Below are 25,136 nucleotides of genomic sequence, written 5' to 3'. Positions count from 1 at the left end.
AGGGTCTTCCAAAGTTTATGGCCTCTTCCAATTCTAAGAAATAAATCATTTTAGGAAATATTGTAAACTACAAAACTTGGCAGGATATTTCTCAGCTGAAAGACATGGCTTAAGGAAGCCCCTCTAATGGGGTTAAATCAGTGGAGGGTAAAAGCACTGGAAAATGTGCACAGGTCATAAACACCTGTCAGTCTCAAAGTGCTTTGGCCAGTAGCCCATAACATTGTCCCAACTTTTCAAAAAGTTGTCTGGAATGAAATTTTATTTTCTTGACTAGATGATTAAATTTGTACCCCTACAAACTATATGAACAATTAGGTGTCTTTAGTAACTTTCAGGAATAATTATTACAAAGTTTGAAAGCATCATGCTATTGACATACACTGTTTACAGAAGAGTTTTGAAATTTTGGATAATTAGATGTATTTGCAATTTTGAAATTAATTTGACAACACGTAATGGCTTTCAGATATTTTATATTAGTAAGTGTGCCTTTTTGAATGTAGGAAATATTTCAAAAGACTGAGTAGAACAAATTAAGAGTATATTTTTAGAATCTAATATTTGTTCTAAATGGAGCTGATATTCAGGAGAATGTGGCCAGTCACTGGTGTCTTTGATGTCCTTCTCCACCACAGCCCAGCAAGGTCACTGCTGATACTGGGCACACAGAGGAGGTCAAGGCCTGGCTCTCAGCCTTAAAATGATGTGGGAAGTTTCCTTTTATGCACAAGATGTAATTAACAAAAGAGCATGTGTTTGTATTTCCCAAGCAGAATGTGCTCAACTCCCTTCTCACCTCTCCCATATCTGACTCCTAATTATTTCTCCTGGATGGGTGCCCTCCCACCTCCCTAACCATTACCCCACAGGGACGCTGCACCCCTAGGTTGCTGGAGCTCCCATTCTTGTGATGCTGGAGGGAGGCCATTAATTGTTGGTCATCCTGTCAATATGGCTCACGTTCAGGTTCTATGCTGTGTGTTTTCTTCTTTCTGGAAGAGCTAAAGACAGACTAACAAATATGTCACTTTCTCCTCCTCTAGAGGCTGAAAACTCCACCTACTCTCACCTCAAAAATGTCTATAAAATATTGATTATCATCTACTCTCTGCCCCAAACTTATAGGCAAATCAGTTTTTGGCCCTAAAGAACTAGAAGGAAAAGAAACACACAAGTAACAGAGAAAGGAGTAGGAAAAGAATCTTTAAGGAAAAACATTCAATTACTTCAAGATAAAAATTTATTATGTTTGCTTTCTGGACCATGGATATATCTAGCTAGCTGAAGTTGCCAAGCAGGAGGGGAGGGATTTAACCAGAGGCCTTGTGTCCAGTCACCAGCATAGAGACATCCTCTGCATCACCATCCACACATAGGGCCTTCTGCTAGATGTCGTGCAACACCCTCTATGCTAATATTCATCTGAAAATGGATAATCAGGGTGGTCCATAAGACTGAAAAGAGAAAGGATAGTACATAAATATGGATGAAATGACTCTATTAAAAAGCTGATAGCAAAGTGAATTTATATGAAGCTGCCATTAGTGTGAATGTTAAGAAGTTTATTTTCGGACTATTTGTAGAATATGTCTTTCATGAACATGAGTTTATAATGTGTTTTTTTTTTTTCAAAATAAGAAAATTTTCAACTTAGATTCCGTTGCCTGGAATTTATCACACAAACTACACAGGGTCAATTGTTCAAACATAGTCCTCCATATCTGTCAACAGAGCAAAGAGATATTCTGACAGTTTCTATTTCAAATTCTCAATGAAAGCAGGAACTCATCCTGCATTGTTTTGAATAGAAATAAGCCAGCTATATGTTCATCACTAACAAAAAGTTTTGAGGGTTAAATGTTATTGGTAGCAATCACATATCCTTTTAAAAAATGTATTCATTACTGACTAGCTGCTTACCATATGGAAAATATTTTCTTTGATTCAGACATGTAAATTGTCATATGTGATATGGGGTTCCATATTCAAAACCCTACAATATGCTAAGGGCAATCTTTAGGTGAAAATCACACAAAATAGAATGAATAAATGATTCATTAATATTGAATAATTGATTGGTGAGAATTACTGATGTTTGCCACTCTTCCTTTCCTTTTCATGATTTTCTATTTTACTATTTTCCTCTAAACTAATAAACATATAAACAATGATATCTAAAAATGTTTGAGTTCTTATGATGTGCTGCTGTGCTTATCCTTTTTAATACACTATCTCATGTCTACTACTTGTTAAGATCTCCACTGCAGGCAGTGACATAACTTGTTTTGCCCTCATCACATGAGTGCCTTTCTGTGAATCCTAGAACCTTGGAGCATATAGAAAGAGCAAGATCTTTTGTCAGCTATATATTATCCCCAAAGATGGGACTTTCCAACTCTTCCCTTGATTTTTTTTTTTTTTTTAATGACTGAGTCTTGCTCTGTTGCCCAGGCTGGAGTGCAGTGGCATAATTTTGGCTCACTGCAACCTCTGCTTTCTGGGTTCAAGAGATTCTCCTGCCTCAGCCTCCTTAGTAGCTGGATTTGCAGGTGTGTGCCACCATGCATGGCTAATTTTTGTATTTTTAGTAGAGACAGGGTTTTGCCATTTTGGCCAGGCTGGTCTGAAACTTCTGACCTCAAGTGATTCACCTGCCTTGGCCTCCCAGAGTGTTGGGATTACAGGCATGAGCCACTGAGCCTGGCTCTTCCCTTGATTTTTAATCTATCTTCTCTAAAGCTTCTTTATACTCTGCATTGAGATTTCCATATTGCAAAAATTAAAGCCAAGAGTTCTATTGCCTACTAAGGGCAAACTTCCTGGAGGCAAAATGCAGTGTTTGGGTCATGAGCAAATGTCTAAAGAGAAGGAAGAAAGAAATTTGAAACAATTAAAGATACTGAATTGACATGATCTAGTGAGCAATTCCATATGGAAGAGAAGAGAATTTCTGGCATGGACACCAATGTTGTTGGAAATGTTTTTTATCTGATAAGGAACTGAGTGGATTTGGAAGAAAAAGCTATAAGTACAGCTTTGGAAAAACATTAATCAAGCCATATGGGCAATATCTACTGTCCACTAGGCCACGGCAGAAATGCCAGGCCTACATGAAAGTTGCAGATTCAGCAATAATATTGGCCGCTCTGGAAATTTCCATGGAGTCAGGAGAGCAGAGGCACAGGTTGACCCATGCTGACCCTGGGTCCACTCACTCTGTCAGAGAACAGCTCTGGAGTGAATCCAGAAGGAGAGTTCCAGAGAGTTTCTGTCTCACCTCTCACTTGCACTGGCCTCTGTCTCCCTGGTATTGAGGTCACTTTCAACACCCATCTGACATTCCTCCTCTAAAAATAAACTGGGAAACCCATTTTCCAAAGTTACTTACAAATCCATGGCAACATATCGATAATTTCTGTTTAGATCATCTAGAACTTTCATATCCTCTGATGTCAACTGGAATTCAAAAACCTACCAAAGAAGTAGAAAATGTTTATTCTTAGATTGCATAATTGTCAACTTGGAATAGCCAAGTATATCACACAGTAGGGTGTAGAGGCAATATGTAAAATACTTGATAAGTTTCCAAAAGATATGAAAGACCATCTCTAAACTCTCAAGTGATTAAAGAATATCAGATAAAATATAAATCTATTCCTAGATATTATATATTGAAACTGCACAAAACTGAAGACAAAATCTCAACAGAAACTAAAGATGGAACAAAGTTGACCTTATGTGCACATGATTGGTTCATGTACTTAGATTCAGAAGAATCTAGAGAAATTTTGAAATGTATAATTTAGACAGTTTGATGGTGATACAATTTGGATATTTGTCCCCTCCTAATCTCATGTTAAAATGTAATTCCCCAATGATGGAAGTGGGTCCTGGTGGGAGGTGTTTGTGCCATGGGGGCATCCCTCATGAATGGCTGGGTACCCTCCCCATGGTAATGAGTGTTCACTGCATTAGTTCACATGAAATCTGGTTTAAAAAGGAGCCTGACATTTTCTTTTTTTCCCTCTTCATCTCTTGTTATTTGATATGTTTCCTCCTCTGTTACCTTCTACCATGAGTAAATGCTTCCTGAGCCCTCACCAAAACTAAAGGCTGGTGCCATGATTTTCGTACAGTCTGCAAAATGGTAAGTCAAAACAACTTTCGGCATATTTTATCTGGCCTCGGGTACTTTATAGCAGCGCACAATGGACTAATATGGAAAATTGTTACCGGGAGTGGGACATTGCTAAAAATGTCTGAAAATGTGGTAGTGGCTTTAGAACTGGATAATTAGCACAGTTTGGAAGTGTCGGGAGGGTTCAGAAGAAAATGGGAAGATAAGGGATAGTCTGGAACTTGTTAGGCATTGGTTAAGTGATTCTGACCAAAATGCTGATTAAAAATATGGCCAACTAAGTTTAGGCTAATGAGGTCTAAGATCAAAATGAGAAACTTATTAAAAACTGGAACAAAGATCACCCTTGTTATACCTTACGAAAGAACTTGACTGCATCGTGTCCATTCCAGGACTTTGTGGAAGTCTGAACTTAGTGATGACTAAGGGTATCTGGTGGAAGAAATTTCTAAGCAGGAAAACATTCAAGAGATAGTGTGACTGCTTCTAACAGCCTATGATCAGGTATGGGTGCAAAGGAATGACCTAACGTTGGAACTTAAAGCTTCCTGAAGCCTCTCCAGAATGAGATGCTGGTGCTACGCTTTTTGTACAGCCTGCAAATTGTGAGCCAAATATAGTTCTTTTCTGTATAAATTGCCCAGCGTCAAGTATTTTTTTTTTACAGCAGCACAAAACAGACTAATACAGATGGATATTGTTGGATTTCTATATATTTTCCCCCATGACACAAACACCTCCCACCAGACCCCACTTCCATCACTGGCGATCACATTTTAACATGAGATTAGAAGGAGACAAATATCCAAATTGTATCACCATCAAACTGTCTAAATTATAAGTTTCAAAATTTTTCTCCAGATTCTTCTGAATCTTATAAGTACATGAACCAGTCATGTACACACAAGGTTAACTTTATTTCATCTCTAGTATCTGTTGAGATCCTCTTTGTCTGCAGCATTATACAGTTTCACATCAGATGTAGAAATACTGAAATCCAAATTTATTCATCTGTATTTCCATCTTTGACAAACAGCTATAATGTGAAAAACAATTGTTTTCAATAAAATTCAAGACAGTAATTGTCCAAATCCTAATAACATCATGCTCAAAGAACACAAGTAGTTGCTTGAAGAGGGTCTCAGTATTCAAATTGGAAAGAATTTAAATATCAAAAAGATGTCATTCATTGCTAACATAATACTAAATTACTAAATTTTAATGGAATACTCTAATGATACAGAGAATGAGAGGAAAAGAGAATAAAAATGTCATCAATTTAACAATTGATGAATCTAGGTAAGAAGCATTCATTGTATTCTTAGAATATTTGCATAGATCAGAAAATTCTCAAAAAAAGTTATCTAAAGACTATTAAAAGTATAAGTTTTCTATGAATAAATCTAGGAAAACATACACAAATGCCTTAATAAAGAATGCTATGTAACTAATTGAAGCACATATTAAAATATCACATAAATAACTGAATATTCATATGGTCTATGGTCGTAACCTGGAAGTCTCAATCAGTTCTCACCAAATTGATCTGCAGTTTCACAGCAATTTCAGCCAGAGAACAAAATATTAGCCCTTTTGTTGAAGTTGATATTACTCAATGTTATGTAACAGAACACTCATTCAGGACTAGCCAAGCCATTATTATATAAGAGAATAAGTCAGAAAAATACTGTTACTATTATGGTAGTAAGACTTTCTATTCAACATAATCTTAGTACAGGAAATTTAACTCTGAAAGAGGGGAAATGTCAGTGAAGTACTTATGGACACTTAGGATGAAAAATCAAGATAAGTGAACAAATATGGACTTTTCAATAATTCTTAGTAGGACATTTTAGTATCAAGTGAAGATTATGTATATGTACATTTGTACTCTTATTTCACATATTAAAAATCAAATTACTATCCCAGTTTATAAAAGCACATTAATACTTTTATAAGATATTAATAGACAATAATATATTACTTTGTATTACTATATAATATTTTACTATATAATATAGTAACATATTGTCATGTTTCCAATATAGAAAAAGTCATGATATTAGCAACCATGAGAAAATGTCATAAAGAATTTGACTACATTAAGAGTAGAAACTTTTGCTTATTAAAACCACCATAAAGGGAATCAAAATACGGGTACATTTTGGGAGAGGCTATTTCAACAATACATTTGAAGCTCTTAAAGAATATCCAGAATATGAAATCTGGATTAATTCTGTAGAGCTGCCTCATTGCCCTGCACACACATGAGAAAGCCCAGCCAGAAACAGGACTAGACTGAGTTCAGGTGGAGCTTAGGCTAAATTTCAAACCATGGAATTGTCAGTTAAATAAATGGTTTTGTATTAAACCTCTATGTTGAGAGGTTTTCTTTAATAAGTTTACTCAGTATAATTATGGTCTTCTACACATAGAAAAAGACATGCAACCTAATAAAATACCCAAAGATTTCAACGGGCACTCAACAACTAATTCTAAGAGAATAAATATATGAAATTTATACTGAGTAAACAAGGACATGAAAAATCTGCAATGATTTTTGAAGATTAGAGAACACCTAACCCAACTTCTCACTTCAGAAAATGAAGAAAAGGTGATGTCCCTAGCAGAGGGATACAGTTAAGTTGCCAACTTTATGTTGAAACCAAAATTCCTGGTTTTGGTCCCATCCTGATTCTCTCCACTCATGCTGCCCCTCCTGTGGTAGAGCAGAAAACCCTTATGCACACAAAGCATTTGTGCATAGGAAATGCCCAGGAAGTGGACTTAGTCCAAGGGTGTCCTGAGAACCTTACAAGAAGCACACGTGTGAAGGACACTGTGCAGGAGCCCTGATGCCCACCCAACTCCTCACCTGGACGTTCTCTCTGATCCGCTGCTCATTGTAGCTCTTGGCCAGGACCACAACCCCACGCTGCAGCTGGTAGCGCAGGGCAATCAGGGCTGGGGTTCGTTTGTGTTTCTTTGCTAAGGCACAAAGAACTGGGTCCTCCAAAAGAACTGGGGAGTTTGGGTCCACCCTGGAAGGAAAGCCAGAAATGCTGAAGTCTTGAGGCTGGATTCAGTTTGGTAGGAGGCTCCCTAAACAGACTAAGGTGTTCATTCTGCACCAGAGCCTCTCAAGTGAGGCCCCTGAACAGCAGCAGCATTACCTGGGATCTCATAAGAAATGCAAATTATCCCCTTACCCTGACCCGTTGAGAATGAACTCTAGGAGACTGAGTATGCTATAACTAAAATTTTTCATCAAAATGGCATTTTAGGTAAACTTCCTGATGCTCTTATTACCATAGTTTATGTCGTTGGGTTCCCAGAGCACTGTGGGCAACCAGAACAATGTCTTTTGACTTGCAGAAATCCAGCAGTTTGCTCTGGTTGAGGTAAGGATGACATTCTACCTTTAGATGATCAAGAGAGAAAAGCATCAGATAATTCAAAACAGATATGTTAATATAAAGATTAAAATAAGCTGAATAAAGTATTACATTAAATTTGAACAGAATATTACTGTCAAGTAACAATCATTTTATAAAAATACAGTTTATATTGCTGGTCTAAAAGTATATATAGAAATGTTATTTCTGAGCATTAGCAACTCTATGAACCAGAGCCAGTTTCTAACAACCTTTGACCACTAGAAGTGCACATGGCCAATTCTAGACTTGGGATAGGTTAAGATTCTGAGCTTTGAACATCAAATTGTGCCAGAATGTAAGAATTTCTTTAAAGACTCATAAGGGCAGGTTTAAAAGAGAAAAGTAGTTTTATAGGAATCCCAGTAACATTTGTATAGATTTGAGCATCAAAAACCAACAATGAATAAAATGAATCACAAATTATAGCAAAACAATCCATGTCTTCATAGTGTTGAGTGGTTAAAAGACAGAGTGATCAAAAGTATTTGCCTTCACCAATGGTGATTCATATGTTTTGGCTGTGTGTCCCCACCCAAATCTCATTTTGTAGCTCTCATAATTCCCACATGCTGTAGGAGGGGCCCAGGCGAGATAATTGAATCATGGGAATGGGTCTTTCCTGTGTTGTTCTCATGATAGTGAATAAGTCTCTCAAGATCTAATGATTTTAAAAATGGGTTTCCCTGCACAAGCTGTCTCTTTGCCTGCTGCCGTCCATGTAAGATATGACTTGCTCCTCTTTGCCTTCTGCCATGATTGTGAGGTGTCCCCAGCCATGTGAAGCTGTAAGTCCATTAAACTCCCCTTTTTCCCCACTCTTGAGTATGTCTTCATCAGCAGCATGAAAATGGACTAATATGGTAGAGTGGGGCATTGTTGAAAGATAGATACCTGAAAACGAAGTGACGTTGGAACTAGGTAACATGTAGAGGTTCTGACAGTTTGGAGGGCTCAGGAGAAGACAGAAAAGTATAAGAAGGTCTGGAACTTCCTAGAGACTTGTTGAATGTCTTTGACAAAAATACTGATAGTAACCAGGCTGAGGTGGTCTCAGGTGGAGATGAGGAACTTGTTGGGAACTGGAGCAAAGGTGACTCTTGTTATGTTTCAGCAGAAATTGATGACATTTTGTCCCTGCCCTAGAGATGTGTGGAACTTTGGACTTGAGATGATTTAGGATATCTGGTCAAAGAAATTTCTAAGCAAAGCATTCAAGAAGTGACTTGGGTGCTGTTAAAACATCCAGTTTTAAAAGGCAAACAGCATAAAAGTTCAGAAAACTTGCAGTCTGATGATGCAGTAAAAATTAAAAACCCATTTTCTGAGAAGAAATTCAAGCCAGCTGCAGAAATTTGCATAAGTAACAAGGAGCCAAATGTTAATCACCAAGACAATGGGGAAAATGTCTCCAAGGCATGTCAGAGACCTTTGTGTCAGACCTTCTCATCACAGGCCCAGAGGGAGGTGGAGGTCTAGGAGGAAAAAATGGTTTCATGGGCTGGGCCCAGGGTCTCCATTCTGTGTGCAGTCTAGGGACTTGGTGCCCTGCATCTCAATCACTCCTGCCGTGACTAAAAGGGGCCAAGGTACAGCTCAGGCCATGGCTGCACAGGGTGCAAGTTCCAAGCCTTGGCAGCTTCTATGTTGTAGTGAGCCTATGGGTGCACAGAAGTTAAGAATTGAGGTATGGGGCTGGGCGTGGTGGCTCACGCCTGTAATCCCAGCACTTTGGGAGGCTGAGGCAGGCAGATCACAAAGTCGGGAGTTTGAGACCAGCCTGACCAACATGGTGAAACGCTGTCTCTACTAAAGATGCAAAAATTAGCCAGGCGTGGTGGCACGTGCCTGTAATCCCAGCTACTCAGGAGGCTGAGGCAGGATAATCACTTGAACCCGGGAGGCGGAGGTTGCAGTGAGCTGAGATTGTGCCATTGTACTCCAGCCTGAGCCTGCGTGACAGAGTGAGACTCCATCTCAAAAAAAAAAAAAATTGAGGTTTGGGAACCTCCACCTAGATTTCAGATTTTAGAGGATGTATAGAAACGCCTGAATGTTCAGGCAGAAGTTTACCACTAGGCCTGCACTCTCATGGTGAACTTCTGCTAGGGCAGGCAGTGCTCTGGCGTCAGAGCCCCCTCACAGTCCCTGCTGGGGCACCACCTAGTGGAGCTGTGAGAAAAGGGCCACCATCCTCCAGACCCTAGAATGGTAGATCCACTGACAGCTTGCACTGTGCACCTGGAAAAGCTGCAGACACTCAATGCCAGCCCATGAAAGCAGCCAGAAGGGAGGCTGTACCCTGCAAAGCCACAGTGGTGGAGCTGCCCAAGAACATAGGAACCACCTCTTACATCAGCATGGATGTAAATGGAGTTCCATTGACTCCTGGATGTGAAACATGGAGTCAAAGGAGATCATTTTGAAGCTTTAAAATTTGCCCTGCTGGATTTCAGACTTGCATGGGTCATGTAGCCCCTTTGTTTTGGCCCATTTCTCCCACATGGAACAGCTGTATTTACCCAATGCCTGTACCGCCATTGTATCCTGGAAGTAACTAACTTGCTTTTGAGTTTACAGGCTTATAGGTGGAAGGGACTTGCCTTGTCTCAGATGAGACTTTGGACTGTGGACTTTTGATCTAATGCTGAAATGAGTTAAGACTTTGGAAGACTGTTGGGAATGCATGATTGGTTTTGAATTGTGAGGACATGAGATTTGGGAGGGGCCAGGGGTGGCATGATATGGTTTGGCTATGTGTCCCCACCCAAATGTCATCTTTTAGCTCCCATAATTGCCATGTGTTGTGGGAGGGACCTGGTGGGAGATAATTAAATCATGGGGGCAGATCTTTCCCATGATGTTCTTGACATAGTGAATAAGTCTCATGAGATCTGATGGTTTTATAAGGAGGAGATTTCCCACACAAGCTCTTTCTTTGCCTACCATCATCTATGTAAGATGTGACTTGTTCCTCCTTGCCTTCTGCCATGATTGTGAGACCTCCTCAGCCATATTGGAACTATAAGTCCCAGTCTTGGATGTGTCTTTATCAGTAGCATGAAAATGGACTAATACAGTGATCATTACAGTAATTTTTTTTCTAGGAAATGAATAATTAAAGGGAAGGAGTTAAGCTTTTGGCATATCTGAGAGCAGTAATTGTTTCTTTTCTTCGTGAAAAAAATTTTTTTTATAATAAAACGTAAAGAATAGTAAAACTTGTAGTTAAAATTGAAAGTAATTACTTTAAAGCCCCAAGGAAAGAACAAATACAATAATACAATACAAAAATTTAAAACATCATTGATGTATACTCAATAATCATGTGAAAATTTGCTGTGTAATATAACTTTCCCTCTTATTTCACCCAGCAGATTACCAGTAATTACAAAGGGGAGAACACATGTCTCTGGAAATTAGATCTGGTTACCGCTTGTTTAACCAAGTGATCAAAATTAGCATCACTAATTGTGGGACAATCTGTCATTTCATGCTGCCTACCGTGGTATAATTTCAGGGATACAGCAATGTAGAGGCAGTTTCTCACCAAAAATGTTTAACTTCTATGATATAAAGCATTCAAGTATAACTTCTAATCTACACAAACTTACATTTTAAAAACTTGGAACAACAAGTTAACTGACCAAAGTACAACAAACTGAAAGTCACAATTGGATGTTTTTTTTTTGGTTTTTGTTTTAATGATACATCTTTTATTTATTTACTCTTCATTGTTTTATAATTCTCTTCTTAGAGGTCATACACATCTTTTATTAGGTATAATTTCAGGTACTTAATATCTTATTATATGGTATCTTCAAATTTTTTCATCTTCTATTTATGGTTAAAATAGAGGTATAAGAGATCTTTCAATAAAACAATGGGAAATATGAATACTGACTGGATAATCAATGATATGAGGGCATTATTGTTACTTCCTTAGATATAATAATTGCACTGTTACTGGGAGAATATCTTCATTCCTATGCCATGCTTTGAAAGGTCTGTAGAGGTGAATTGTGATCATTGGAATATATTTTGAAGAGATTCAACAAATACTACCTGTATTGATGCAGATATACTCATATATGCCTATATACTTGCCAGGTTGGCAAAGTGTCAACAATTTTGGAAATAGATGGTGACATGTAGATGTCCTGTATTATCCCTTCAAATTTCTCTAAAATTTGAAAGTTGTCATAATAAAAATTGAGTAAAACTAATATTAAAACCACATTAATTCCTTTTTAATTGAAAATCATGATTTTGTATTATATTACCAAATATATAAATTTTAAATACATGTCTCAACTGTAGACCTGTACTCATTGACTCTAAGTAGTAAAAGAGTAAGAGAACAGAACCATACGCAGAATAAATGCTTCTAAACAGTTGATTTGATGACAGAAAGCAAAGCAGTGCATCAGAATAAGATGTGGACAGTCAAAAGGTCAGCTCAATGTTCTGCTAAATTTTCCTCAGTGTTGATTTCATCCACCATAACTAGTTATCTCCATAAATAGTTAACTTTCTTTTTTTCACTCTTTAAAGTTTTATTTCACTAACTTTGCATCGAATTTCCACAATGATGTTGGGGTTAATTTACTATACTTGCTTGACTTTCCAAAATGATAGTACCAAAATATTTGTGGGCTAGGGAGAAGAGACCATTTCAAGCATTACTGCATTTACTCATCTTCCACAAAGCCACAGAGTTGGGCATCTGATTGTTCAATGAAATGAAGCTTTGATAGCACCCAGGAGGGCATACAGGAAAACTAGGCTGTAGACAGTCTTGCATTTGTCAAAATCAGACCAGAGAAAATCTATTCTACATATATAGAAAAGGTATCATATTCATCTTTTTATATTACTGCAATATTTTTCTCTTCATTATCACATCATGGAGTTTCTCAAGTCCTTCCTTTATTTCATGTCCTACGATTGCACAGGTAGGCTGCAAACGCCAAGGAGTTGATGAGCTTAGTTCAACCATTGCTAACAATTTCTCAATTTCTGAGAGAGACAAGTTCTTCAAGTCTAGTTTCTTAGCACCTGTAAGTACAGGGACATCTTTATTTTCTTATACCCTATTTTATAAAGTTCAGTTTTGACTTCTTCCATCCTGTTAACATCAACCTTCCACAACGAACACAATGCCATCTGTGCATCTTGCATATAGCTTCTACAGTGTTCCTCATTTCTCCTGACCACCTACATCTCAGGAGTGAAAAGTGACTTTTAGAATTTTCCAAAATTACCTTAATCTTTTCAGTGTTAAATCCTTTGGTGGGTATGGTATTTACAAATTTATTGAATAGCAGCCTGTATAAAACGGTTCTTCCAGCACAGTCCAAACACCAAATAGCAATGTGGAAGGACTGAAATGAAGGCAGGATGGACAAGATAGTAGTTTAGCCAGTTAGCTCATTCCCCCATTTCCGGCTGCAAATAAGTGTCCCAAAATGAAATGCTTTCTTTTTTATGCTTTAGAACCTCTCTTCCTAGGTGGTCCAGCTATAAGACTCCCATTTTTGGAGTCTGGGTCTGAATGAGGCAACATTGGCAGGCTTTTCTACGCGAGGCAGGGGTGGGGGGTAGCACGCCACATCCTTTCAGCTTATCTCTCAAGCAGCTCTCATAAACGGGTAACTTCCTCTCCCTAACCTGGATGACTTTCATTGTTTCCAGTTAATTTTTAGTACCTGCTCAAGAACTATGAAAACAGAGATGACAAGAAAAAGCATTCAGACATCTAAACCCTATTTGAACCCGTGGTACCTATCTTCTCTTATTCTCACTGTCTCCTGATTTATTGCTCATCCCATGTTTTTATGGCCTCTATAATTATATACATTCTACTCCAAATCATCTTTACCAATCCACTCTCTGGTGGTCTTTCATACCTTAGAGATAAGTCCACCTTCTCCCTGAGTTCTGATTAACCATTTCAGTCCTCCTTGATGAAATTTACCTCCCCCAACAATAGTACACACAATTTAGCATGAAGGTCTCTGTACCATTTTCATTAAGACTTCTCCAAGGAGAGGTGCAATTAAGGGTCTTCTGTTTTCTTCTAGACAGATGTTTTGCTTTCTAGAATCTTCTGTTTCACAAATGTAAGTGGAACAAAACAAATGGAAGCCAGGCAGTAGGACAGGAAGATGGACATTGAGAAGAGAAAGGAGAGGAGGCTGAGGGTGCTCACCTGGTTGCAGACAGGCTTGTACTTGAGTCCTGGCTTGTTGAGGATCATCTCCAGCTGCCTGCGGTTGAAGTTTGACACCCCGATGGACTTGGCCAATCCTGCATCCTTACACTTCTCCATGACCTGGGGAGAAAGGGGTTGTGAGGAATTATTTGTGCAGTTGGCTGCAGATTATGATAAATGCAAGACAGAACTGTTAAAGCAACAACTGTTAAGATATGACAATGAAAATATCAGTGATTCTCAAGAGAAAAAATTACAACAGATAACAAAAGGATAGTGACAGCAAGAAGAATTTGTGTATTCTCTTTAGGAAGCTGGAGAGATAAATGTCCATGGAGTGGGAGGAATACCTGTCTTCCTTGTCCCCAGTTTATCTCCTTCATTTCCCTCTATTCTATTTCAGTCATGTATTCTTCCCTACCACTCAGCAAAACTTCCTTTGTCAAGCTCCTTAATTTCTAGTTCCAATGGTGCATATTCCATTGTTGCATATGAAAGCTGGGGAACAGGTTTACCTCTTCTTGTCTTCCTTTTCTGTACTCTGTCCTCCAAGTACTCACCTCCCATGTGGCACAGAGATCCACTGTGTCGAATATTACTTTTCCATTTTCATCTTTTGGTAGTGGCGTCTCACCTGGCTGAAGTAGAAGCAGTCATTTCAATGTCACAATTTAACTTTTCCACCCATAGGCATGCTCCCATGTACATTTTAGGATAATAATCCACTGTGAGGTAGGTGCTGAAATGTTTTAGAAAGTGATGTGGGCCAAGTGTTTCACATACAGAGTTTTAAGGAATGTCTTTAGGAGACAGGCTTCCTTTAATCTCCTACTTCCATTATATATATTAATAACCATTTTACAGGTTTTAATGGGGTTTCACAGTCGACTTTTGTTACTTTTGTCTGATCCTATAATTTTTTCTGGGGAAATGCCTCTCTTTGACTCAAACAGCCCTTGATATCCAGCAATAAGGGATTGTATTCTTGATCCAGGTGATACAATAAGAGTTCCTTATCCCCCTGAAGACTTGATAGTCCATGAGCAGGATCATAAACTAAACATGTTCAAATGGAAGTTCTTTTCAATATTAATTTGAAAGTTGTAAGACCCACGGAGGTTCTTTTATGTTAATCACCATGAGCATTGAGCTGCCTCAAAGCTATCATTGCCAACAATCAAAAAGGCTGGGACAAAAATCCAGAAAACCTCTTGGAGTGCATAGATAATTATGGAGAAAAGGTCACATTTTTAGAGTCTATGTCAAATCTTTAAATGTATTCATGGCAGTGACTACCCATTTGCATCATGCAATAAACTCTTTTTTAAATAAACTAGCCTGAGTTTTTTTTCTATAAATTTAAAAGTTATGCACAACCGAAATTCATGACTAAGCAAAGCTACAAACTCCATTGTGAAACAAGCCTTAGTGAAAAAGGCAAGGATTCTCAGGTCCTATTATGGTTTCCTTTTTAAAACTCACCCAGAGTGAGTTCCGCCAAATCTACTTCAGCTTAAAATGGGGAAAGATAATGGAAACTCACTGTACACCACATGTGCAGCAGTTTTTTGGGGTACCACAGCTGCATGGATCTCTGTATCTGTGAACATCCTAAGAGATGGACTCAGGAACCCTAATTAAGACAGAGCCTTGACGGTGGCTATTGTTATTTTCTTGAATTTTTGAAGCAGAGGCTTTGAGTTTGATGTACTGTCTTCTGTTGTCATCATACGTTACAGAAGGAAGGTTTTACTCTTCAATAAAATGGCTTAGGCATTATACTTAGGACTCTTCTCCCATGTAATAATACCTACACCCTCCTTAGAAGAAGCTCAATTCAACCGTCATAAAGGATGGTCATGCTGAGAACAGAAGAGAAGTTGATCTCACAAATTCCCTACCTTGAGAGCCATTGGGAAATGAAGAAGATAGAGGTCAACATAGTCCAGTTGAAGTTTTTTCAGTGAGCTTTCCAAGGCTGGTTGGACCATCTGTGGTTGAAAGAAAGTGCACCAAAGCTGCAAGGTAAAATAAAGGATTTATGTTGAATAAAAACATGATCTAGTTTTATTAGTTTGCTTCACCTAATATTTAGACATTTTTCACCATTCCAAACAGATGACCTCTGGCAAAAATTCCCTTTGTTTTATTTTGATATGACCTACCCACATGAAAGCTACTACATATTGCATATATAGTTAGTACAACTGCTGAACAATGGAATTAAAATTTTCAATAGGTAAATATTGATATCAAGTAATTCTGATTATCTGAATTGTGTTTGAGAGAAATTATAAAGCATTTGAATAGTCTAATTTTTCTCATCCATTGAACCCGATGGGCAAGAATAAGCATTCCTGTTTAGAAACTGAAGAGCAAAAAGTTTTTACATGCTGACATGTGTTGAGCATCATTCAAGATACTTCTGTTATCTGTTGTTTCATACTCATAACATCTCTTATGTTGCATCTCCCTGCCTCCCACACTCTTCAATGAAAAGGACAATTGAGATTCAGAATAAGATACTGAAGAAAGTCATCCCAGACATAAGAAAAACTAAAATATGATTGTAGGTCTCTATGAATCTGTAGTCTATGTTAAACCATCCTGGTCTGAGTTTTTTGTTCCCAAGACTGTGGATTGGAGGCAGTGTTAGCATGCCTCTCCCACTTGGAAAGACAGAATAGCATATAGAGATTCACACTGCAAACTTTTTTCCAAGAAGCAGTGCAGGAACTTAATAGGAAAAGTGAAAATTCACAGACCCTTTGAAAGAAGTGGCAGGCTGCAGTCAACACTGTGAGACAGATTAAAAACTGTAAGTGCCCAGAGTGTGAGAAGGGGAGAAACTGCCTCCAGAATACTCTTCCCCACCAGGGAATCTGAGAATTCAGGCCATGGGTAAGGCCTTAACCCTACCCAGGCCCAAAGCTGATTTAGGGAGAGGTGAGAAATAAAGTAGAAGCAGCAGTGACATGTGCCACAAAGGTATTACCAATCTCCAGCATGGACTGAGGGAAGCCATTTCTTATTTTATCTCACAGGGGACATCAGCAAAGTCAGCCAACCTGAACTTGGGGAGTTCAGCCACATGTCACAGATCGAAAGAAGCTCCTAACTGAATTTCATATTAATATTATCTCAAGTGGGAATGAGCTCCTTTGGCCAGAACCCCGGGGGAAAGCAGGAAGTGTGCTGCAGACAAATGCAGAAGCCTGGCACCTGGCCTTGCAGGTGGATGGGGAGGGGCATAGCTTGAAAACCAAAGTTGCTATCTCCACAGGAAAAGCTTACGGCCCATGGCAAGTCTGAGTTTTGAGCACAGGCTTCTTGGAACTTAGTCCAGTGCTCTTAGCAGAGCACTGTGGGACAGATCTGCCTTGCCAACTGCAGGCGATCTCGGTGAGGCTTACTGCCACTTGCTACTCCCTACTCCCTGTGTGAATGCTTTTGTGCGGCAAAGGCAGTTATGCTCCCCTTTGGAACATTACCCCGGTGGTCTGAGCACCATCCCCTGACCCTCACAGCAGCTGTAGCTAGTCTCCAGAAAGAGTACATACCTGCCTAACCCTGACCAAACTTGGTTGTGCCCCTCCACCCACCCTGGTAGCTTAACACACAATAAATTTTTAGGAAATTTATGGCCCTGCCCATCACCTGAGAAACAAGAATACCTCCCCAGGGCAGCATAAGGCAAGTTCAAATCTCACTGCTACTACCACAGCTGGTGCTCTTTTGCAAGTGCCATCTCTTGCAACCAACACAGTCCATCACAGAATATTCAGGTAGAGTAACACTGCACCCAGGTAGGAGAAAACTTGTGCATGATCTCAGCTACCACTATTGCCTGCAACTACCTGGCTAGCCAGAAGTCCTGAATGTGTCCATGGGACAAGTTTACTACTATTAAAACCAACCTTTGACTTTGAGAAAGCCAGCACATCAGGGCTATCTATAATCAAGGCATCTCACAGAGTCTATGTCACTTCCCTGCCTCCCCCATGACAGCTGGAGTTGGCACCCACTGCTGGGAGACTTGGTAACAGGTCACATAACCGAATCCCTTGCAGATATTCACCAGCACTAGCCCAGAGTGAGGCAACCCCGCTACTGGGTGGCTAGACCCAGCATAGCAATAAAAATCACTGTAGTCTGGCTCTCAGGAACTCCTACTCTCAGGGTAAGGGGGAGAGCATCACATCAAGGGAACATTCCGTGGGAGAAAATAATCCAGAGAGCAGGCCTTGAGTCCCACATCTTTCCATAGGTGGAAAGTTTCTTTCAGCAGAGACACAATTGCAGTGCTGGGTTCAGTAGAGAAAGTCTAAACTTCTACCCACAACAGTCAAGCAGCCTTGGTGCTCAGGAAAGGTCTTAGAGAAAGGCAATACTAAGCAAAAAGAAGAAATCTGGAGGTATTTCATTACCAGACTTCAAATTATACTACATGACTATAGTTATACAAACAGCATGGTACTGGTATAAAAAAAATAGGCACTTAGATCAATGAAACAGAATAGAGAACACAGAAATTAGGCCAAATACTAATCTTTGTTCAACAAAGCAAGCAATAATATAAATTAGGGAAAATAACCCTATTCAATAAATGGTGCTGGGACAACTGTTAAGCCACATGTATAAGAATAAAACTGGAAGCCATCTCTCACCTTATACAAAAGCCAACACAAGATGGATCAAAGACTTAAGTCTAAGACCTGAAACCATAAAAATTTTAGAAGATAACATTGGAAAACTCTTCTTAACATTGGCCTGTACATTGACCTCAGCAAAGAATTTATCTCTAAGACCCCAAAATGCAAATGCACAAAAAGCAAAAATAAATGGGACCTAATTAAAAAGATTCTGCACAGCAAAAGAAATAATCATGCAAGTAAACAGACAACCTACAGAATGGAAGAAAATTTTTGCAAACTATGCATCTAGCAAAGGACTGATTATCCAGAATCTACGAGGAACTCAAGTCACCAAGATAAAAACAAATAACCCTGTTGAAAAGTGGGCAAATAACATGAATAGACATCTCTCAAAAGAAGTATACAAACAGCCAACGAACATATGAAAAAATGCTCAACATAACTAATAATCAGGGAAGTACAAATTAAAATCACAATGAGATATCATCTTCTGCAAGAATGGTTATAATTAAAAAGCTGAAAAGACAGTAGAAGTTGGCATGAATGTAGTAAAAAGAGAACACTTTTACACGGCTGGTAGGAATGTAAATGAGTGTAATCTTTATGCAAAACAGTATGGAGATTCCTTAAAGAACTTAAAGTAGATCTACCATTTGATTCAGCAATCCCAATACTGGTATCTACCAAAAAGAAAAGAAGTCATTATATATAAAAAACACATACCCACACATGTTTACAGCAGTACAATTCACTATTGTAGAAATATGAAACCAAGTGCCCATCAACCAATGCGTGAATAATGAAAATGTGGTATATATATATATACATCATGGAATAGTGTATCTATAAAAAGGAATGAAATAATATATTTTGCAGGAACTTGGAGCTTGAGGCCATTATTCTAAGTAAAGTAATTCAGGAACGGAAAACCAAACACTGTACATTCTCACTTATAAGTGGGAACTAAGCTACGAGGATGTATAGACATACAGATTATATAATGAACTTTCAAGACTCAGTGTGGGTTAGGTTGGGAGTGAGGTGAGGGATAAAAGCCTACATAGTGAGTACGATGTCCAGTGATCGCCTGACAGCTTCACTTAAATCTCAGAATCACCAATATAGAATTGATTCATGTAACCAAAATCCACTTGTATCCCAAAACCTGTTGAAATTAAAATATGAATTCATAAAATAATTATACTGATCTGAGCTGAGGCTCAAAACCTAAAGTAACTTTCAAGTAGTAAATTTGAACACAACAATGATGAGAAAGGCATCATCATTCTCTGCCTTTTATTTTAGTTTTAATACATGAATATGCGTGAATAAATTGGAACTAATAAGCACAATTCACCCACAACTACTGAACCAGTTACAGAATTGTCATCTCCACACAATCCCATTAAATACATGTGCACACAAGCTCATCATAGGCACAGTACCTTTGAAGTGTAGAATATGTCTTCTCTCTTCACACTGCCATCTGCAATCTTGCTTCGGATGGCCAGTCCAACCTGCTCCTCATTATTGTATAAATAAGCAGAATCAATATGGCGGAAGCCAGCTTCTATTGCTAATTTGGTGACCTCCACAGCTTTGTTCCTCGGAACCTGAAAGAGCAACGAAAGGTAGTATTTGGTGATCAATGTGCTTGAGAGGTATGAAACGGGAAAAGTTCCCTTGTCCTCACAGGGTGTGCAGTGGGGGTGTGGCTCACTTCTTCAGTGCTCTGCTGCTCAGACCTTTAGGGGAGCATACAGATGGGGGCAGGTTGTGGGGCTCTGACCCTTTGACAGTGTCTAGGTGTGGATGTTTACAGCTCCTGAAGCCCCAGTGGGCACGTGTTACAGGGTGCTCTTTTAGTTTTGTTCTTTAAGTTTTGCCATCTACAGGCTTGTGTTAACCAGCTCAATTAGACCCTCTACCTTATGGCAAGGACAGAGGGCTTTCTGTATCCTGAGTTCTTGCTTTGGTATACCAGAGGGATCGGATCACACCTGGGCTTGGAGAATGAGTGCAGGGTTTCATTGAGTGGAGGTAGCTTGGGGGGAAGTCAGAAGCGGATGGAGTAGGAACGTTTTCCCCTAGAGTCCGGCTGCTCAGCAGCCTGGACTGTCTTCTGACTGCCCCAGCCAAACACAGCGTCATTCTGTTTCTGCCAGTAGGTGGCCCGCTGGCGTGCTGGTGCCTTTTGGTGCATTTCGGTGCATTTCTCTAGATGTCTAGCCGCCTGTGTGTTCCTCTGCCGATGTGATCCTCTCAAAGTCCATCCGGTTCTGTCTCTGCCTTGCTAGGATTTGGGGTTTTTATAGGCATAGGATGGGGGCATGGCAGGCCAGGGTGGTCTTGGGAAATGCAACTTTTGGGCAGGAAAACAAAAATGCCTGTCCTCACCTAGGTCCAAGGCGGTGGAGCCGTAGCCAGGGACCACGTCCTCCTCTAGCCAGCACTTCCCTTCCCGCTTTCTGTATCATTCAAAGGGACCACGCTCTTCCCTTCCCAGCACATCCCTATCAGTAGTTCAGGCACCAGCACTGACCTTCACAAAAATCACATTATCCTCGTGTCTTGGGTTGGTTCTATATGTGGGGTGATAAACCCATCCCAATTTGCTTAAGTCTGTACTGGTTAGTAATAAAGATTGGGTATCCCTGGACCTCTTCAGTCCCAGGCAGTTACTGGTTAATCACTAGCATGGAGTTTCCCAACAACAACCTCAGATTCAGTCATTTGTTAGAAAAATTAACAAGACTCAACTTATAAATAGTTGTTATTATTTGAGACAGAGTCTCATTCTGTCACCCAGGCTGGTGTAAAGTGGGACAATCTTGGCTCACTACAAAATCTGCCCCCACCCCCACCTTCTTTACCTTGGGCTCAAGTGAGCCTCCCACCTCGGCCTCCCAAATAGCTAGGACCACAGACAGGCATGATAATGCCTGGTTAAGTTTTTGTATTTTTGGTAGAGATGGGATTTCCTATGTTACCCAGGCTCAAACTCCCGAGCCCAAGGGATCCACCTGCCTTGGCCTACCAAAGTGCTGGGATTACAGGCATGAGTCACTGCATACACACTCCTAATTATTTTTAATATAGTGAAATTAACACATGAAAAAGGCACATGGAAGAAATTATGGTAAGAATACGGTGTAAGTTCCTACGATTCGTCTCTCAGTGATGTTTCAGGAAACACACTGACTTCCTCCAGCATCACATTTTGGCAACATAGGGGAAATGTTGACTACAAGGGATGCTATTTGGAGACTCAATTCCCAAGATTTTAACTGGGTGCTGGTTAAATTGACCCAGTCTGTATAGCACACACCAAACTTCCGGTCTTGTAAAGAAAGCAGGTATACAGAAACCCCACACTTTGTACAACCAGTTAATTATAGATGCTACCCTTATCAGTTAGGAAGCGGTGAGAGATTCAACTTCTCAGATACCAGCCAGGCTCCAACTTTGAAAACAGGCGCATCTATGGCTGGCAGTCTATTGTGTTAACTCCTTTCTACACAGCCATTAGCCATTCTGTGTGCATGACAGAACTAAATACTAGGAGTAAAGACATACACTCCAAGGATGTAGATTTATACCTAAGAAATTAACTGCAACCTGTGAGAGATTAGTAAGGTACACTTTATCCCTAAAAAAAAAGACCAACTCTTTTAGAAATGATATAATTTCAGTGAAATTTAAAATTATTGACTTATCTACCAAATTTGGATAAAGATTTGAAAGGTATATTTTTTAAATGACAAAACCGTAAATGAAACAATTTTCTATTTTAATATAAGCTTTTCAGAAGCTTTCTTTTTCTAGTGAAATTAAAAGGAACTAGATGCCAGGTTGCGCTACCTTCCCCTGATGCCAACCCTGATCCTCTGTTTGCTGTGCAGGCACTCAAGGTTTACCAAGGCTAGAGCTTCCGTGTTGTGCTTTTCCTTATTTCTCCTTCATGCCAATTTGCATTACAAAGTGAACCACTCCTGTCGATGGTCTTCAAGGTGTTTCTCTGTAAATTCTTACAACGTATAGTTGATCAAATTTAGACACAAATTTTATGTGACTACTCCTTATTAACACACTTAGTAGTCTTGGAATACAAGTTTTCTTCCAGTGTAGAAATAGCTCAGTCTAGAAAAAATGTCTCCATTTTGCCCACTTCCGTGTCAGAGGACCACCCCGATCATTTTGATACAAATCTGATGCATATTAACACGGACCAAAAATTTAAAATTTTTCTTGTGAGGTTCTAGGTTTTCCTTAGAATAAAGTTATTTTTCCTTTCAGGTAGTTTTCCTAGAGGTGAGAGTTGTACAGGGCATTGTATTAAGTCCAGGACCAGTATTACTGTGTCATGCTCAAGGCCACGCGGCAGCTCAGCAGTACTCTCCCAACGGTTTTCATACGCCCCATCTTTAGGTGCTGTTACCACAAATGTTTCTTTTGATCATGTCTAGTAGAAGAATAAAAGATTTCTTCAACCACAGAAATAAATGGAGAAACCATTCTCACTGCAGTCATCTCCTAGAAAGGGAACTGCCAGGCAGTGTTCTTCACTGTTGAGTTTTATATATTCTGCCAAGCTGGGCAATACACAGAAATAGCATATAAAAACAGTGTATAAAATAAAAATAAGCAGTAAATTACCGTATGACAGACCTCAGTGCAAAACAAACATTGACTACCTTTTCTCTTTGAACATAGAATAGCTCTAGCCCAGTAAGACAGACCAGGTGAGTCACTCAGGGTAACAGAAACACAAAGCTGAACAACCCAGGTCATCGTTCACTTATTCTAGCTTTGCTCTTTTAAATGCTCAATGCTGAAAACGTGATTATTACCTCTGGAGGTGCATAGGTGCCAAATCCCAATACGGGCATGAAGTGACCATCATTTAGCTCCACACGCTGATATTTGGGATCCATTGCTTGCCACTTCTTTCACTGAGCAGATCCTGTTTCCTTCAGCAACATCTGGCATTTATATTCGGGTTATGTAAAAAATGGGCAGGCAATGCTGCACTGCTCCCTGGGGCTAATCAATGGCATGTAGGAGGAAGCAAGTGATGGTGTATTACACAGGCTGTGAAGAAAATTGAATCCAGTTCACTCGTTTCTTATCAAAGAGAATTTTTACATACATTATTATATAGTCAAAATATTTTTTTCTAAAGTGAAATTTTCTATTCAGAATCAATCTCTCTCTCTATCTAATAAACTCATTCAACAGGTTTATAGAATGATTGGTGATCATGTTAGATTATAAAATACCTCCAGCTACAAATCTTGTTTTTGTTCATGCCATGATGATATCCCATCTTTATCTTCTGTCATTTGAAATAATCAACCATCTTACATCTTTCTCTCAGACAGTATTCAAAAGAATGACCAGTGAGCATTTTTTAAATGGTGACCTTCAATAAAGAAATTAAACAAAACCAAAGAAAATTTCTCTTTTTACGTTTTTCACCAGCAAATTAATTTTGTTTCTTCTTTAATTGTAGTAGGAATATTCATTCCTGATGAAGGTGCGGTCCTGATGATGTGGCAATCCTGCAAAGGTTCAAAGGGAAAAGAAAACAAATTCTGACATGATGTTTATTGGAGTATTAATTATTAACAATGTTTGGACTTTGGACATCATTTGCAACATGCAAACAGTTCTTTAATAGTGTTTGTATCTTCCATCAGTTTTATAAGAAACCAGCAAAAGTAACTTCCCAAAAAGCTGATAACTATTTTATATAATTTGTGATCTTATTAAATGTTATAAAGAAAAAAGTAATTAAAATAAATTGGTGAATAATCCTCACATGGCATAATTTTACTTGTTTCTCCCATTGGAGGGCAGATTAGAACACGATGATTAGGCCGGGGGCAGTGGCTCATGCCTGTAACCCCAGCACTTCGGAAGGCCAAGGCGGTAGGATTACTTGAGGTCAGGAGTTTGAGACCAATCAAGTGAAATCTTGTCTCTATGAAAAATACAAAAATTAGTCTGGAGTGGTAGTGGATACCTGTAATCCCAGTTACTCAGTAGGCTGAGGCAAGAGAATTGCTTAAACTCAGGAGGCAGAGGTTGCAGTGAGCCAAGATTGGGTCACTGCACTCCAGCCTGGGTGACAGAGCAAGACTGTCTCAAAAAAAAAAAAAAAAAAAAAGGAAAATGATTAACATCTGTGAAGAATCCATACCAGTATCTGTTGCTGTCTGACATTTTAAGAATAGCCATTCTGACTGGTGTAAGATGATATCTCTATGTGCTTTTGATTTGCAACACCCTCTTTTCTTCTATTCACTTCTTCCTAAAAGAAACAATAAAACAAAATAATTAGGTAAATTACTATACATTGAAGCAATGGAATATAATAGAGCCATTTAAAAATTTTCACACAGAGTGTCATCAGCAGGATGGTAGATTAGAAAGCTCTCAAATCTCCCATGGAATTATCATAAAACAATCTGAAATGAACTAAAATAAACTCATTTATTTATAGAGTGGCTCAGTAGAGATGCAGGGTGACTATAGATGCACAGATGCCACTGGCAAGAGATTAGGGGGAAGAGACATACAATAGACCATCTATGGCACTTAGGAGAAGCTGAGCTGTGAATTTTTGACATGATAAGGTATTCAAAAGCCATTGGGTATTTGGAGAAATCAAATAGGGCACACAGAGTCTA

The 25,136-nt window shown here is 39.1% G+C and overlaps 1 protein-coding gene, 1 long non-coding RNA gene and 1 pseudogene across 2 annotated transcripts in view; 1 reads left to right on the top strand and 2 right to left on the bottom strand.

Annotated features, from left to right (window-relative positions):
* LOC129525181 (uncharacterized) overlaps positions 1-5,178 on the top strand; it is a 43,574-nt gene extending 38,396 nt beyond the window's left edge. The window contains exon 3 of the long non-coding RNA XR_008669295.2: positions 4,083-5,178. This is a non-coding gene — a long non-coding RNA (uncharacterized lncRNA). The remainder of the gene's footprint in view (positions 1-4,082) is intronic.
* On the bottom strand, positions 1,226-23,535 carry LOC101148343 (aldo-keto reductase family 1 member C4). The gene is made up of 9 exons (XM_004049007.5): positions 23,295-23,535; positions 19,890-20,057; positions 15,691-15,807; positions 14,350-14,427; positions 13,787-13,909; positions 7,451-7,560; positions 7,017-7,182; positions 3,392-3,474; positions 1,226-1,457 (listed from the first exon to the last, which is right to left on the bottom strand). Exons 1-9 carry the CDS (start codon positions 23,376-23,378, stop codon positions 1,415-1,417), a joined length of 972 nt encoding a protein of 323 aa, XP_004049055.3. The 5' UTR covers positions 23,379-23,535; the 3' UTR covers positions 1,226-1,414.
* LOC109028435 (ADP-ribosylation factor-like protein 4A) lies at positions 11,891-13,482 on the bottom strand (annotated as a pseudogene).
* Positions 23,536-25,136: the final 1,601 nt, after the last annotated feature.

Source organism: Gorilla gorilla, chromosome 8 (genome assembly GCF_029281585.2).
Source record: "Gorilla gorilla gorilla isolate KB3781 chromosome 8, NHGRI_mGorGor1-v2.1_pri, whole genome shotgun sequence".
Classification (NCBI taxonomy): Eukaryota; Metazoa; Chordata; class Mammalia; order Primates; family Hominidae; genus Gorilla; species Gorilla gorilla.
Note: the sequence above shows the minus strand (reverse complement) of the source record. Positions and strands in the feature narration are given on the sequence as shown.